Source organism: Sapajus apella, unplaced genomic scaffold, assembly GCF_009761245.1.
Source record: "Sapajus apella isolate SASKATOON/1434 unplaced genomic scaffold, GSC_monkey_1.0 scaffold32, whole genome shotgun sequence".
Taxonomy (NCBI): domain Eukaryota; kingdom Metazoa; phylum Chordata; class Mammalia; order Primates; family Cebidae; genus Sapajus; species Sapajus apella.
Window position 1 is genome coordinate 15,111,477 of NW_022436972.1, and position 15,430 is coordinate 15,126,906.

At 44.2% G+C, this 15,430-nt stretch overlaps 1 protein-coding gene across 1 annotated transcript in view; it reads right to left on the reverse strand.

Moving 5' to 3' along the window:
* The window catches only part of FAM124A (family with sequence similarity 124 member A), a 57,242-nt gene extending 47,784 nt beyond the window's left edge, over window positions 1–9,458 (reverse strand). The window contains exons 1-2 of the mRNA XM_032294570.1: window positions 9,230–9,458; window positions 536–567 (exon numbers count right to left, since the gene is read on the reverse strand). Of these exons, the coding sequence (XP_032150461.1) occupies window positions 536–567; window positions 9,230–9,297 (100 nt within the window). The 5' untranslated portion in view covers window positions 9,298–9,458. The remainder of the gene's footprint in view (window positions 1–535; window positions 568–9,229) is intronic.
* Window positions 9,459–15,430: the final 5,972 nt, after the last annotated feature.

The window sequence follows — 15,430 nt, forward strand, 5'->3', positions numbered from 1 at the left end:
CGATGTAGGTTATAATTAGGGAATTTAGCTATCACTTTTCCACTTTAGCTATCACTGTTCCAACTGTTAACACACTTTGCAGGATTTTGCCAGAGATAGATGCTCCCTCCATTGGAGAGGGAAGGATATTTGCCTACAGATGCAGACATGCAAGGGAAGAGATTTTGCAAGAGATGAATTGGAGCAACCACATGGATCTAGGAATTGTGCTCTGAGCTTTTTGTTTGCCTGAGGGTAGCAGGTATAATGTTTGTTCAATGAAAGTGCTACCTTAGATTCTTCAGAGATGATGCTCCTAGAAGCATCCACAAGCAGCTGATAAAGTCTGGGTTACATCCTTCAAGCTGAATTTCTGTATGATCAGATTCTCCAGGAAAAGCCTCTGCTTCTAATCATCCTGTACGACATTATTTGGCAAGGATGCCTTTGGTGATTCTTACCTACTATAATAACATGTACATACTGATGGCCTCTATGGTATTGACCTTTTGGGGGACCGTCAGAGAATGCTGAAGGATGTTTAAAAGATACTTACTGCTGGTGGAGGACAGGTGGCTGTAGTCGGACCTGAAACACAAGACCTCAGTGTTAGTAGAATTCCTTATCCAAATGATTTATTCAAGCCAGAATTTTAAACAGTCAATGGTAAGTGGCATTTAATTGCTAAAGAAATGTCACCAATTAAAAACGGTAGTGCTAAGGTTCATTTTATGCAAAATAAAGTTATATCTGAATTTGAAAGAAAAACTTTAAAGCACTTTAGAATTCTGGGGTCCTTCATATGAGTTCTGTGAATTCCTCTAATGGGGTTTGGAAGAAGCCATCTAAAGGTTCAGCAAAAATTTTCAATGGTTATTTTTCTGGGGTGAAGGCCAAAAATTTTCAGCAGATTCACCACTCACAGATTCACTCAAAAGGTTAAACCACTGCAAATAAGCACCACACCATGGGGAAAAGTTCTTTGCTGACATAAGCAGAGGATCCTCAGTGTGAGGAGAGAGGGAACCTCAGCTGGGAAGGCTTCCACATTCAAGGTGGGGCTGATCACCAGTAAACAAAGGTACAATGATATTTCCACCAATTTCAGATCCATCTGAGAAGACAGCCTGCTGGATATTAGAGCAACAGGATGTGAGCTGTGATAGAGAAAAGGAAGAGGCAGGCTAAGGCTGGAGTGAAAATGCCCTTTCAGTTTCTATGCTGAGAAATCAGCGGCTGGCATTTGGCCTCCATAAGAGTGGGGCTCTGGCCAAGGATCTGCTTAATCTCTACTAAGTTTCTGCCCTACTTATTTAGCTGTTAAGACTATCCTCTCTGGCAACAAATTTGGTATGGAAGCTGTTTATTTTCTTCCCCTAGTGTCCCAAAGTCATTCTCAGTAGGAAATTAATCACTTTAGCACGTAGGGATTTATTCTGCCATGGTAGTTAGGGAACGTAGTTATGCAAATAAACTGCTTAATTATGTTTAATTTTATAGAAATACGTTCTTTTTATCTCCTTAGTCTCCTGTTGCCTTTCTTGAATCATCCAATTTTCACTCCATTGAACTTCTTGCCACATTAAAAAAAGTACATGCAAAACATTTTTTAAAAATCAGAAGCAGCATGCCTCTTACTGGTTAAAATAACCTACATCACTCAAAATGCTGCACTGATTTATTGGTTGAGGAACAAAATGGAAGAAAACAACATGTGGTTTTCACTTTTGCAAATGAAATACTTTAGTAGTTATGGAATCAATGAATTTTAAAACTGGAAAGAATAACTACCAACATATGCATATCCCTTTATATATTACAAACTGCTTTCATATATATATTTCAACTTTTAATTTTATTGACTAGGAAATTAAAGTGATACTCTCTGTACCAAGACCAGGAGGTGAGCAATGATAAGCAACTGGAGTGTGCAGGTGGGTGGAAAGGAAGGAGTCTGAAGGCAGAACGGATTGACTGGCTAGCCCATGGTGACACCCTGGCTAAGGGAGACAATAGACAGGGGAGAGGCAAGAATTAGCGACGTTCTGAAGCCCAGGATTTGTAATCCAGTACTGGTGCATCAAATTCTTTCTGGAACCATTTGGGACATAAACTTTAGAATGATACTTAGAAACATAACTATATATAGACTTAGTGACTGCTCAGCAAACATCCACTGTGATAGATGCAACAGGAAGACAACTCAATTACAATAAAATCACCTTGAGATGGCCAGACTTTAAAGAAACGTCATGACTATTCAAATACAACACACAATAAAAACGCATCATATTTCTATTTCTTTTATGCTTTCAAATGTGTATTTTCAGCTAGGATTTTCCAAATTCTCTTCAAGCAGATGGGATTCACATATGCATACATTTTAAAGATCTGCATACAGATGGATATGTATGTAGAATGAAATTTACACTTGAAACATAGTTCAAGAATCTTAAAGTGCAACGGTATTTTAGTGTCTTAGGCCAGGTGCTGGGATAACTGATGCCCCTCTGTGAGTCCCTCCATGTTTCTAGAGACTAAGGGCACCTCAGGGTCAGGCCCGCCGAATGGTCAGCCTTCTGACAACCACACTGATCCTGCTCCAGTTCCCTCCACATACAGCAGCCAATCTTTGCAAAGGATAAATCTGATCATGTCTCTCTCTGGATGAAATTCAAGCTCGCTAGTGTAAAACACAAACCCCTCTCTTTGTGATGGATGACCTAGCTTGCAGTCTAACTTTCATCCCGGTCCACTGTCACCACAGAAAAAACACAGAAAGTCACCTACAGCCTCCCATTGCTCTCTAGCCTCTGATCCTCAGTATATGAAACTTGTACACAATTGCCATAATGATGGAGACAATTTTGAATTGCTTTTTTCACTTGATACCATAACATGCTGCTACACATTTCCTGTAATTGTCATTTTAAATGAAGTTATATACTATAATTTATTCAACACTTTTGTTGGCTAAATGATTGTTCCTGGTTGTTCACCTTTACAAAACACAGAGCAATGAGGTATTTATGAATATAGCTTCATATTTATTTTCTTTTCCTTAGAAAAATTATCATGGTTGGAAATGTAGACTGAATTGAGCTGAAAACATTTTTATCGCTCTTAAAATATATTTCAAATAACATCAAAAGTATATTTACTAGAAATATTGCCAGGAAAGACAAACTATAAAGCTTGAAACAATTTTATGCATAGTAATAGGTTCAAACAATTTCAGAGAACCACCAGGTATCTGATTAGGGTTCTAATGGACAAGTCTGTACTCCCCCATTTTTTTTAGGCAGGAAGGAATAGCAGTAGGGTGCCTGCCTTGAGATTTCTGTTTATTGGCCTCACATCATAAGAATTCATTCAGTTGGCTATGCATAAGACATTCAACTTTGCCAGAATGAAGCATAAAAGGTGAATTCAGAATGAAAAATTTATACACAAGATATAGAGCAGAATAACACAAGAATTATGTACATTCACACACCTGACAAATAGACACATCTCCATATATTATACTTATTTAGTATTTGTGCCAATAATGAACAGAAAGCTAGATGCAGTCCCTTGACTATATGTTAATTACAATATTATATTGAGGGATTGTATATAAAGAGGTTCTGTACTTAAGACAGTTTATCAGACAGCAGCCTAGTTACCAAATAATACACTACCTTCCTAATTATTTTCTAGGAAAATCATGGCATAAGAATGGATCTTGGCATTTCTGTAAAATTGATCTTGATGTTTCTGTAAAACATCAGCTCAATGCATCATGAACCTCATCTGATAACCCTAACTGCACTGAATTAAATTTAGTGTTAACTAGCTCCACCTTGAACACAAAGATAACAAAGAACTAACAAACAATCTGGTCTTCTATACAGTATTTCCTCTTTCACCTTTTGAAAGACCTGTCCTATTTAAAAATTCACCCCACCTATTCTTTTCCATCTACCTATTTGAAAACTCTAGACCCCTGATTTGTTTGTTATGTTTTAAATCACAGTGAAGTATCAACTGCAGGTCCTCCAAAGAAACAGGGCATGATATGGCCCTATACGTTCAGAAGCTCAGCAACAGCTGAGATGGAAGTGGAAGTTCATTAATGCCAGACCAAAGTAATGAATGAAAATAATCAATCACAGGTGAAAGAGTGACTCAGATGCCAAATCTTGAAGACATCACTAATGAAACAGTCACGATAAAGCATTGGCTTTTATTTGCGTTTACAAGGAACTGCCTGTCCTTCTATTTAAGGGATTCTGTTTAAGATAGTTTACTACCATCAGCAGCTGACTTGCCAGTTTTTGCTAATAAAAAGTACACAAGAGCACAAGACTTCTTTCAATTGGATTTGGAAAATGGGAGTTTCAAAATGACATCAATTGCCCCAGAAGAATACTAGTTTGCCTTTAGTCTTGGCCTGTGTTAGGTGGGCAAGACAGCAACAGCAGCATTTCAAGCAAAAGAAAATGTCTGAGCAGAAAACAAGAATTAATTACAAATCAAACAGCTCCTTGAGAGGCAACTTCACTAGGTGGGAAGCACACTGGAGACCCAGGCTTCAATTCATGCCTCTAACGAACTGTGTACCCTCCAAGTCTCCACTTCCTCATCTGTAAAATATAATTATTAGAATACCGAGGCATGCCCTGTAGTCTCTCAGATGTTCTAAATGATCTAATTACTTAGAGTATTTAAAAGCAACAGAGCATCTATTGTGATGAGCTTGAAGAACATATGGTCTTGAGTTTACCATTTTTATTATACAAAACTCTAAGTTTATCATTTGGAGTATTCTTCATAACAATAATACGGTGAGACATAATCATGTACTGAGGGTTGTACACACTGAACAGGCACAGTTCTAGGAGCTTTAAATATATAGGCTCATTTAATCCTCCCACCAACCCTAGGAGGTAGGTACTGCTATCACCATTCCCATTGTACAGAGGAGGAAACTGAGAGCAGAGAGAGGTTAAGTCACTGGATCACGGTTTCACAGTCCCTAAATGGAGGAGCAAGAATTTGAATGCAAGAGGGCTGGCTCTCGTGACTATAACTTTCAAAGTGACCAGCCCGGCCTGCCCACAGGCAGTGGGACCCACGAAATTTCTCGGAACTGTTTCTTCCATCATGCTGCTGAACGGGTGGATAATCAGCTTAAGCAATACCCTAAAAGCCCTTGTTTCTGTGTTTTATTCACACACCCTTCCCCCAAACTTTGATAAACCTAACTACCCACCATCTCTCTCTGCCTGACCCTAGGTAGTTGAGCATTGCTGCAGGAAAATCAATAACAAGGGCAACTTGTACCTCTGTAAATACATAATTGCAAATCTCAGCTGGGCACCCACTCAACATTGCCCCAAACAACTATTTGAATCTCCATTCTCCTCAGATGGTGAAGGGCCATATTTACACCAAATAGAAATCCCATCTTGTCTGCCCTTCTAATTGCAGGAGGGGATGTTCTGCCTCCTACCTAAAGCCATCCATCCCCCTGTGGACTGAAGTCCATCGGCCTCCACTTTTTCAGAATACTGACACTGCAGGGCCAGAAGCAGTGGCTCACACCCGTCATCCTAGTGCTTTGGGAGGCCAAGGTGGAAGGATCGCTTGAGGCCAGGAGTTTAAGACAGTTTCTGAGCAACATAGCAGGACCTTGTGTTTACAAAAATTAAAAAAAAAATTAGCTGGGCATGGTGTCGGTGGCTCAGGTCTGTAATCCCAGCTACTCAGAAGGCTGAGGAAGGAGGATCACTTGAGTCCTGGAGTCTGAGGTTGCCGTGAGCCATGATTGCACCAATGCACTCCAGCCTGGGTGACAGAGAGACCCTGTCTGGTTAACTAACAAGCAAGCAAGCAAGCAAGCCAGCCGAAACTATGGATTACCATCTTTTCTCCTCCTCCTCCTTTTCCTTTCTATAGAATCCTTTCTATCACACTGATTGCTCAATTAGTGCCTATGTTTAGGAAATCTTTCAACCCACTCTCCCCTTTAGCTACTGCCTCTTTTTGCCTCTTTTTTCCAAACAAAGGAATCTGTCTTCTCTTCTTCACCTTCTACTGCCTTCTACAGCCACTCTAATCTGACTCCTGCCTCCACCACCCCACTGTCAAATACCACTCTTCCTTCATCATCTCCATTAAAATACGCTTCACGTTCCTCATCTTCGTTAGTTTCTCAGTAGCATAGCTGATCTCTCCTTCCTTTCTCAAAAACTCAAACCTCCCTTGACTTCAGTGATTTATATTCTTCTTTCTTTGACTCCATGTCTACTCTTTCTTAGGCTTCTTTATCAGCTCATTATCATTGACTGGCCATTTAAATGTTGTAGTTTCTCAAGGCTGGTCTTAAAGAGCACCTGCTGCACAGAGTTGTTGCAGGATTCGAGGGGTCCATGAAATACATAAAGGCTTAGAACAGTAGGGGACACATAGTAAATGCTAAGTAAGTGCTTGCTATTAACTTCAGTTGATTTAATCTCTCCCAGGGCTTCCATCGCCATTTTTAGGTAAATAGTTCCCAAATGCAATGTCATATAGACCTCCCTTCTGAGTTCCAGACAGATATATCCAACTGCTGACTCATCATCTTTACTTGGATGTCTCACAACACCTCAGACACACACAGTGTGCTGAAAATGAAATGTCTCATATCTTGCCAAACTTGGTTTGGAAGAAATCACCAGCTACTTTGAGAATCTGATAAAAAAAAATAAGTTGTCTTCTCATACAAATTCACAAAGCACATCATTTTGCATACAACTTGAAGCAATTCATGGACCCCAAATTAAGGATCACTGCCTTAGCAGATGTGTCACTTGAGCTGAGTCTTGAAAGAAGAGTAGAGTTTCACCTGGCAGACAGGCATGCCAGGTGGAAAGGGCAGAGCTGGCAAAGAGGGCAGCTTGACAAAGGCAAAGAAACAGAAAAACCTGTCGGATGTGGCTAGATACAAGGCGCAAAGAAGGACCTGCTGAGAAACAAGGCCAGGGAGGGAAGAATGGACTCCGTAACAGGAGTCAGGGTATATACGTTAAATTCCTTGCATTTGTAGATGACAGAGCCATAAAAGTTTGAAAAGGAGAGAGACATGATCAGATTTGCATTTTAAAAAATACCAATGATACGCCAGGTGAGGTGGCTCACACAGGTTTGAGACCAGTCTGACCAAATGGAGAAACCTCATCTCTACTAAAAATCCAAAATTAGCCAGGCATGGTGGTGCTTGCCTGTACCCCCAGCTACTCAGGAGGCTGAGGCAGGAGAATCACTTGAACCCAGGAGGTGGGCATTGTGGTGAGCCAAGATCACGCCACTGCACTCTAGCCTGGCCAACAAGAGCAAAACTCCGTCTCAAAAAACAAAAACAAAAACAAACAAAAACGATAGCAAACACTTATTGAGTGCATTCTATGTGCTTTCTACACAATCTCTGTGAAAGCTGGATAGGGTAAAGGATGTGGGGCAAGCTCCAGAAAAGAAAACGATGAACAGCTTTTTGATAATTGAAATTCAAGGGCTCTATGAATAGATGGCAAACAAGACTAATAAGCATATATTGAAACAATTTTAAAGGCATGCTATTTTTCCTTTAGCTTAAAGACGGTAGTGATACAATAATTCTTTAAACAATTCTGTCCTGCTACAACTACACATGTTAGTGACAGAGGCTGAGAACAGAAGCTCTGGTGTCAGCAGGACTGGTGAGCCCCTCCCAGGAGGCCTGGCAGCTGTCATGCTAATGTCCAGATCCTGGGGCCACGTCACCCCCTGGGTCAGGACTTCCTTTCCCTTCTCTAAGACACAGCCCTTGAAAAAGATATCAGTTTTAGGTGAGCTCTGCAAATTAAAAATGAGTAGACTAATGAACGCTTTAACACAGCTGCAAATGAGCCGGTTAATTTTGCTTTGTTTCTTCTATTCATGGTCCAGCTAACTAGTGGCAGAAAAAAAAAAGCCAAGAATCTTCAATTAAAGTTGATAAATGCCACTTACACGAAGTGTGGGAAGAAGCAAGGGAGTTTAGCATTTAGCATCAGGTTACTCCACCAGATTATAATTGGGTGCTGTAGAGAACTATGGATGAGCTTGGATAAGAGAGAAAGCCCACTGCTGGGTGAATGCCCTAGAGAGTCAAGTCCCACATTTGGGGTAGGAGTGGTGGGGCATGAGGGGCTGTATGGGGAGCTTCCCCCGCGTTGGGTTAGAACTCTGAACTGATCGTGGGCCTGGATTCTCTACCTGCCCTCACAGCGTTGCCAAATCCTGAGATTAGTCTAAAACCTCTCCGACCTTCCAGGAATGAGGCTTTCTGTAGTCTGGGCAGCTCCCGCCCTCCCCCAGGATTACTCCAGATAGGAAAAGACACCCTTTCCTCCGGGGTCAGGACCCGCGGCCTGGATGTGGTGCTGACTCTGCACAGGAAAGTCCTCTAGAGATAGGGGCTGCCTGGAAGCCTTTCTAATGACATTCATCTCCTAAAAGGCATTTGTCTTTTGTTCCGCTCAGGAAAACAGTGTTGTTGGGAGAGAACTAATTAGCCTCCAAAGGTTTGAGTTCATTGTTTGAGTCCCCAGAATAGAAGAGAATATTAAAAACAAAACAAAGGCAGGGCCAGATCCTAACACCATCTCCATCCCGCCGGTACCACAGGCCAGCGGTTCCGGCTGGGACAGGTGCACTTAGGGGTGAGGAAGTTCGGCGGGACTGGAGCAGTCAAGGAGGGGGACTCGGCAGCACAGATTAAAGTCCCACGATAAAGCCATAAAACGAGACATGCCATCCTCCTAGCCGACTTCGGAAAGACTTCCAGGCGCGGGTGTCCCACCCTGCTTTTCCTCCTCTCCCCGTCTCCAGGGCCGGAGTCCAGGGGGCTCCGGAGCTACAGGAGAAAAGTCCCCGAGGAGGGAGGAAACAAGTGCAAGAGCATCTCCTGCCCCTAGCGACGCTGACACCAGGTGCTCCGCATCGCCTCACGAGATGCGTGGGCTTGCCCTGAACCTTGAGTCTTTGCACTTTCCTCCCCTAAGCTGGGGCCCGCCCCGCCCCGCTCCACCCGAGGCAGCCACGGATGGCTCCGCCAGTCCAGGAGGGAGCGGGGGTTCCCGCAGGAGGGGAAGCCCCACACGCCGGTCCCGCCGCAGGGATCTAGAGGGTCCCCGGCCGGGTAGGAGCCGCCGCGTAACTCGGAGAGCGCACCCCGCCCGCGGCCCGGCCCCGCGCGGCTCACCCTCCGGTCTCGGCGCCCGAGTCCACGCAGTCGTCCTCCTCGCCGCCGCCGCCCGCCTTCGGGTCCATGGTGCCAGTCCCGGCCGCGCTCGGGTCGCAGGCGCCGTCGTGACCTGGGGCGCGCACCTTCCCGGCCGCCCTGCACGAGCCGGCCGGGTTCCCTCCGAGCGTCTGGCTGCCGGGGAGCAGCAAACAACTCGAACGCCAGCCGCGAACTCCGCGCCGCGCCCTCTCCCGGCAGCGCCTGGCGGGGCACCCGCGGCCGCGCCCGCCCCGCCCCTCGCCGCCTGGCGAGACCCGCGGATGCGCGCTCGCGCGCTTGTGTGGCCGAGGTGTGTGAGGTCGCGTGCGTCTGTGGATGCGGTGCGATGTGGGTGTGGTGTGCACTCACACTTGCACGCGCCTGTGGCTGTGCTGACCGCGTCTGTGTTGTGGGGGCGGGTGAGTGTGCACAGGAGAGCCTCTTCTCTGCCCCAGGCCCACAGTCAGGGAATCCCGAGCCCCAACGCTTGCCCCGAGGTTCCCGAGCTCCTGATCTGGGAGGAGCACTGAGAAAACCAACCCCAGGCATCGTGAAAGCTGGAAGGATTTGTTTCCTTTTTGGGACCACTTCGAACACCTGGGCGTTTTCTTATAGTTTCTGAAGAATTGCTGACACCAAATTCATTATCACCTCTCTCAGCACAGGTCTGAGTGGCATCCCACCACCCTACTTGCCAGTTTACAATAGGTTGATCAGGCGTTCTTTTGCTACTAAAAAAAAAAAAGCCTTAAAAATAATCTAAAGAGCATTGAATGAACCTGCAACTCATGGATTGTTGCAGCAAGGGGATAACCTCAGGGTCCATTAATGATCGTGATTGGAAAGGCTCACCTCCAATTAGGAGGGTGAAGAGGGAGGCAAGTTGCAGGGGTGGCAGGAGGAGAATCTGAACAACTTGAATTTAGTTCTGACAGCCCTGTCCAAGCCATTGGGAGGAATTGTCCTTACTGAGCCTAAAATTCCTTGTACCCCAAACGACAATGGACATATTTGTGCTCATTAGCTGAAAAAAAGGAGCGTGCCAGTTCTTCAGGGGAGATTCCTCTGCCCATGCACTGATTTCTAAAAGAAAATTCTCAAGTGGGGAGAGGAACATTGTGAGTGATGTGTTGCACAATGCCATTAATGATCCATTTTTAAGATACTGATTCGTTCAATAACGAAATGTCAAACGGGGGGGGCGGTGAACTCTGCATATGCAAATGAGAGAAAACAGCAACAGGTGCGATCCTTGCCTTCATGGCTCTCACATTCCAGAGGAGAGACAATTAAACAAATTCTGTGCGCATGTGTGTGTATATATATTATTATTATTACATGTGTATAATAAAATGGAGATAAACCACTACGGAGGAAAAGAATAGTGTGCCCAAGAAAGAAAGAACATAATTGAAATTGTGAGAAGGGATACATGAGCCCTCTTCTGCCTCAGGGCCTTTGCACTTTCTGTTCCTTCTTTCTGGGATATTTTCTCCCAGATTTTCTGCAAGACTCCCTCCACATTTCCTTCTGTTCTCAGTTCAAATGGCCCCTCATCAGGGAGGCCTCCCTGGCTAATCCTACATCACAGTATCCTCTTACCCGACTCTATTTCTTTTCTTTTCTTTCTTTCTTTCTTTTTTTTTTTTTTCCCGAGACAGAGTCTTGCTCTGTCACCCAGGCTGGAGTGCAGTGGTGTGATCTCGGCTCACTGCAACCTCCACCTTCCAGGTTCAAGCAACCCTCCTGCCCCAGCCTCCTGAGTAGCTGGGATTACAGGCACACACCACCACACCCAGCTAATTTTTGTGTTTTTATTAGAGACAGGGTTTCATCATGTTGGCCAGGTTGATCTCGAACTCCTGACCTCATGATCTACCTTCCTCAGCCTCCCAAACGGCTGGGATTATAGGCATGAACCACCATGTGCAGCCTATCCCAACTCTGTTTCTTAGCACTCTACCAGGAGCTGGCAGATGATAGATTTATTTACTGGTCACCTGCTCTTTCCTTCCCATCCCTACCCCTAATATCAGATCTGTGAGTGCAGAGACACAGTGCTTTTTGTTCTTGCTGTGTCCCTAACACCTGGAATGGCCCCTGGAGCAATGGGCATGTGTTGAGTGAGTGACAGGGAGACAGCCCTAGTGCAAGTTTTGGGGTGAAGAGGTGCTCCGGGAAGAGAGACCTGCAAGTGTGAGGCAGGATGGGGCACTGAGCATTTAGAGGGGAAATGATGGCAAATTGGGTGAATAGAGCTATGCAAAATTGCAAAGACGGTAACAAGACGTGTGACCTAAGTGTGACATCTCTGGGAAGTCACCAGTAGACCATTATAGTGTATTTGGAAAATAGACAAAAACTGTCAATGAATCCAAACTAAAAGGAGTAATACAAATGGCCAAGTAGGTAAGTAAAATAAATATTCCACCATTTTTTATCCTACAGCCATGAGGGAACCTGTGTATGGGAACAATTCAAACTGTACCGCATTTGATCCTCAGGGAAGTGTGTGAAGTAGACTTATTTTCTATTTTACAGTCAAGGAAACTAAACCCTACTGAGTTCAAGTGCCTCGTCCCAGGACACACTATCAGTGAGTAGGGAAGGCAGGTAGTCCACTTAAGGTGGCTGGAGTCTGTGCCACTTACCTAGAAGGCTAATGGGCCATTTGAATCCTCAGGAAGATGGTACTAAGAAAAAGGCCACGGAAGAAAGGGTGAAATCAGCATGACTTTTAGAAGATGGGCTTTGGAAAATGAGTTGCTATTTACTGATTTCTGCCTTTCTCAAATATCCAGAGAAAGGGCAGGCCAGATCAAAACCCTGAGCCACATCTCAAAATGATGCATTGATTCAGGTTCCCCTCGCCCACAGGGGACACAAATGTTATCATTCATCATTGGCGTAGCTGTCTAATGGCAACTCAGTGATGCATTTATTATATGGAAGAGAAGCTTGAACAGTATCACTGTATTCTAGTGATGCATGGGGCTTCTGCTTCAGTTTCCCAGGGGTTTATAACCTCACTTCATTGTTTGCTTGTTTGTTTTGAGACAGGGTCTTGCTCTGTTGCCCAGGCTAGAGTGCAGTGGTGCAATCACAGCTCACTGCAGCCTTGACCTCCCTGACACAAGTGATCCTCTTAGCTCAGCCTCCTGAGTAGCTGGGACTACAGGCATGCCCCCATGCCCAACTAATTTTCATTTTTATTTTTGTAGAGAATAATATGTTTCCCAAGCTGATATCAAACTCCTGACCTCAGTGATCCTCCTGCTTTGGCCTCTCAAAGTGCTGGGATTATAGGCATGAGCCATTTCACCTGGCCCATTTTTTTTTTTGCAAGGGAGGGGTATAAGAGTTGTTGGCAGGAAACCAGCACAAGAACCTTGAAGTGATCACTGCAGGGTATCTAGCCCCTAAACTTGCGTGGTTCCCACACTCCATATTCCAGCTCTTTAATGTCAGTCTCTAATTGTGGGGGTACAAGTCCCTCCACCCCTTTAAGATGGGGACAGAGGAGTGTCACTGGTCTGCTTAGGGTGTCCTGACTGCTGCCCTAAAGATATTCCTATCAAAGCCTGAGGGCAGTGTTGGGGGAATACTGAAGTATGGCGGGAAGTATAACAGGCCAGAAAACCTGAAACCTGACTTCTGGATCGCAATCCATCATGTACTCGCTGTTTAAACTCTCGATAGAAAAAAAGGGTAGACCATCACCTGTTTCTAAAGTTCTTACTACATGTCAGGCATTGTGGTAAGGATTTCACATACATGATTTATTTAATTCTCACAAAAACCTTGTGAGGTTTCCTGTGTCCTTAAAATGGGGTCATTGATATAAATCTCACAGGAGACTCAGAGCCCCTTAGAAACTATGAAACATATGAATAAAAGATATTGCTGGTTTTTAAATCCCTTTTTCTTAAAAGGTCTGAACATCAATCTTATGTTGTATTTCACCTATAAAGCTTGTTTCATTCTCTGTTGATATTATTGCATATCTTGGTGTGCTGGAAAATGAGGCAGTTCATTCATTTATTTATTGATCACTCGGTGCATACTGAGCAGGGCCTGATGTTGGGATACGTTGAGGAATAGGTCAGAGTTATTTTCTGGCCTAATGGAGCTTTTTGGGTCAAGAGAGGGCAGTTTATCATGTTCCATGATCCATGGGCATGGCTAGCTTTCCCACCAGGCACCTGAGAGGTATGTAGTGCCATCAGCCATTAGAATAGGACTGGGATGCCAAAGCCCTGTCTTGGAGTTAAAAACTTAAGATAATCTGATGGTAAATAGAGTCCATCAACTTTGCTAGTAAAAGAGATGGATTAATAATTAAGAAGGCCAAGAGTAATAGGGAGGACCAAAACAGTCTGAAAACAGATAAAAATGAACATCTCCAGAACACTGGATTTCCCTGGATTTGGGTTTCAAGTTAGAGAAATGCGGCCTCTTTCGTTACATGAGTCTGCACCATTTTCTATTAGGCGAGCTTGATCTAATCTAGTCCTTTAAGTAAAATACTTGTTTAGGTTATCCAGTAGCAAATAGAACCAGAAAATATATTGGTCTGGGAAGTTTTGCTCATCCATTTTAATTAATTAATTAATTTTTGAAAATACATTTCTCAGTAACAAAAATTACAGGTTAAGAATGACATTAAAATAAAAAAAAATCTGTTTCTTCCAAGTCTCCAGAAGAGTCTGTCTAATGTGAAAAATAAATATTATGATCATGGGAAGAAAAATTATAAACTATTGACAAATCTACTTAGACAAAGAAAACCACTAGCCCTACATGCAAACATAAGGGGACCAGATGGCAAAGGGATAAATGAAACGAAAGATAAACTGTTGTGTTGGGAAATAATCTTATTAAAATATAAATGACTCTGCTTTGATAAGGGAGAGCAGAGATAGCGGCTCTGCCTTGGAGGCTTCCCAAGAATTCTGAGCCTGCAGTTTATACCCGCACGGGATCTGGAGTCTGAGCCAGACATCAGACCACCCATCCATGTGACCCCCAACAACTGGTGGGTGGGTGGGCGTGTAAAATGAGATGAGAATGTGAAAGACTGTCTTCTGGAAAAGTGCTATGGAAATTTAAGAATCAAACGGAACCCTAGACTCAGGGCATTGCCCTCCAGGCCCCTGTGAGGATAGATAGACATGCCTCCTGGGAACTGAGGCTCAGTCACCCATTTATGGTTCTACCAATAACCTAGGCTTGGAAAGCTTTGGCCTTGTGACCTCTTTCATCCTGACATTTTCCTTCAGGGACCCAGTCTTCCCCAGCTCCAACGGTCTATGTTAGTCTGCTTGGGCTGCCATTACAAAGTACCACAGACTGCGTGGCTTCAACAATAGAAGTTAATTTCCTCACAGTTCTGGAGGCCGGAAGTGGAAGATCATGGTGTCAGCAGGACGGGTTTCTTTGGAGGCCTCTCCTTGGCTTGCAGATGGCCGCCTTCTTGCTGTGGCTTTCTTCTGTGTGCATTCTTGGGTCCCTTTGTGTGTTTAAATTTCTTCTTGTAAAGAAAACAGATTAGATGAAGGCCAACTCAAATGGCCTCATTGTAACTGAATCACTTTTTTTTTTTGAGATGGAGACTTGCTTGTCACCCAGGCTGGAGTGCAGTGACACAACCTCGGCTCACTGCAACCTCTGCCTCCTGGATATGTGCGATTCTCCTGCCTCAGCCTCGTGAGTAGCTGGGATTACAGGTGCATGCCACCACACCTGCCTAATTTTTGTATTTTTAGCAGAGACCGAGTTTCACCATGCTGGCCAGGATGGTCTTGATCTCTTGATCTCTTGATCCACCCACCTCAGCCTCCTGAAGTGCTGGGATTACAGGCGTGAGCCACCGCACCCAGCCCTGAATCACTTCTTTAAAGACCCTGTCTCCAAATACAGCCACATTCTGAGGTACTGGGGATTAGGATATTAACACGAATTTTGGGGGACACAATCGACTCATAACACTGCCTTTGAAGCCATATCATATGGGAATCAGGATCTTAAAATGGGTAAGACAGTTTCGTCTCCAGCCGCAGTGCGCAAGTCTGAGCCTTCCCTATCCCTCTATCACATGCTGGCTTGTGAAGCTGGCGCAAGTTACTTCACCTCTCTGGGACTCAGTTGTTTGTATCGCAGGCATGCTAAGGTCTTTATGAG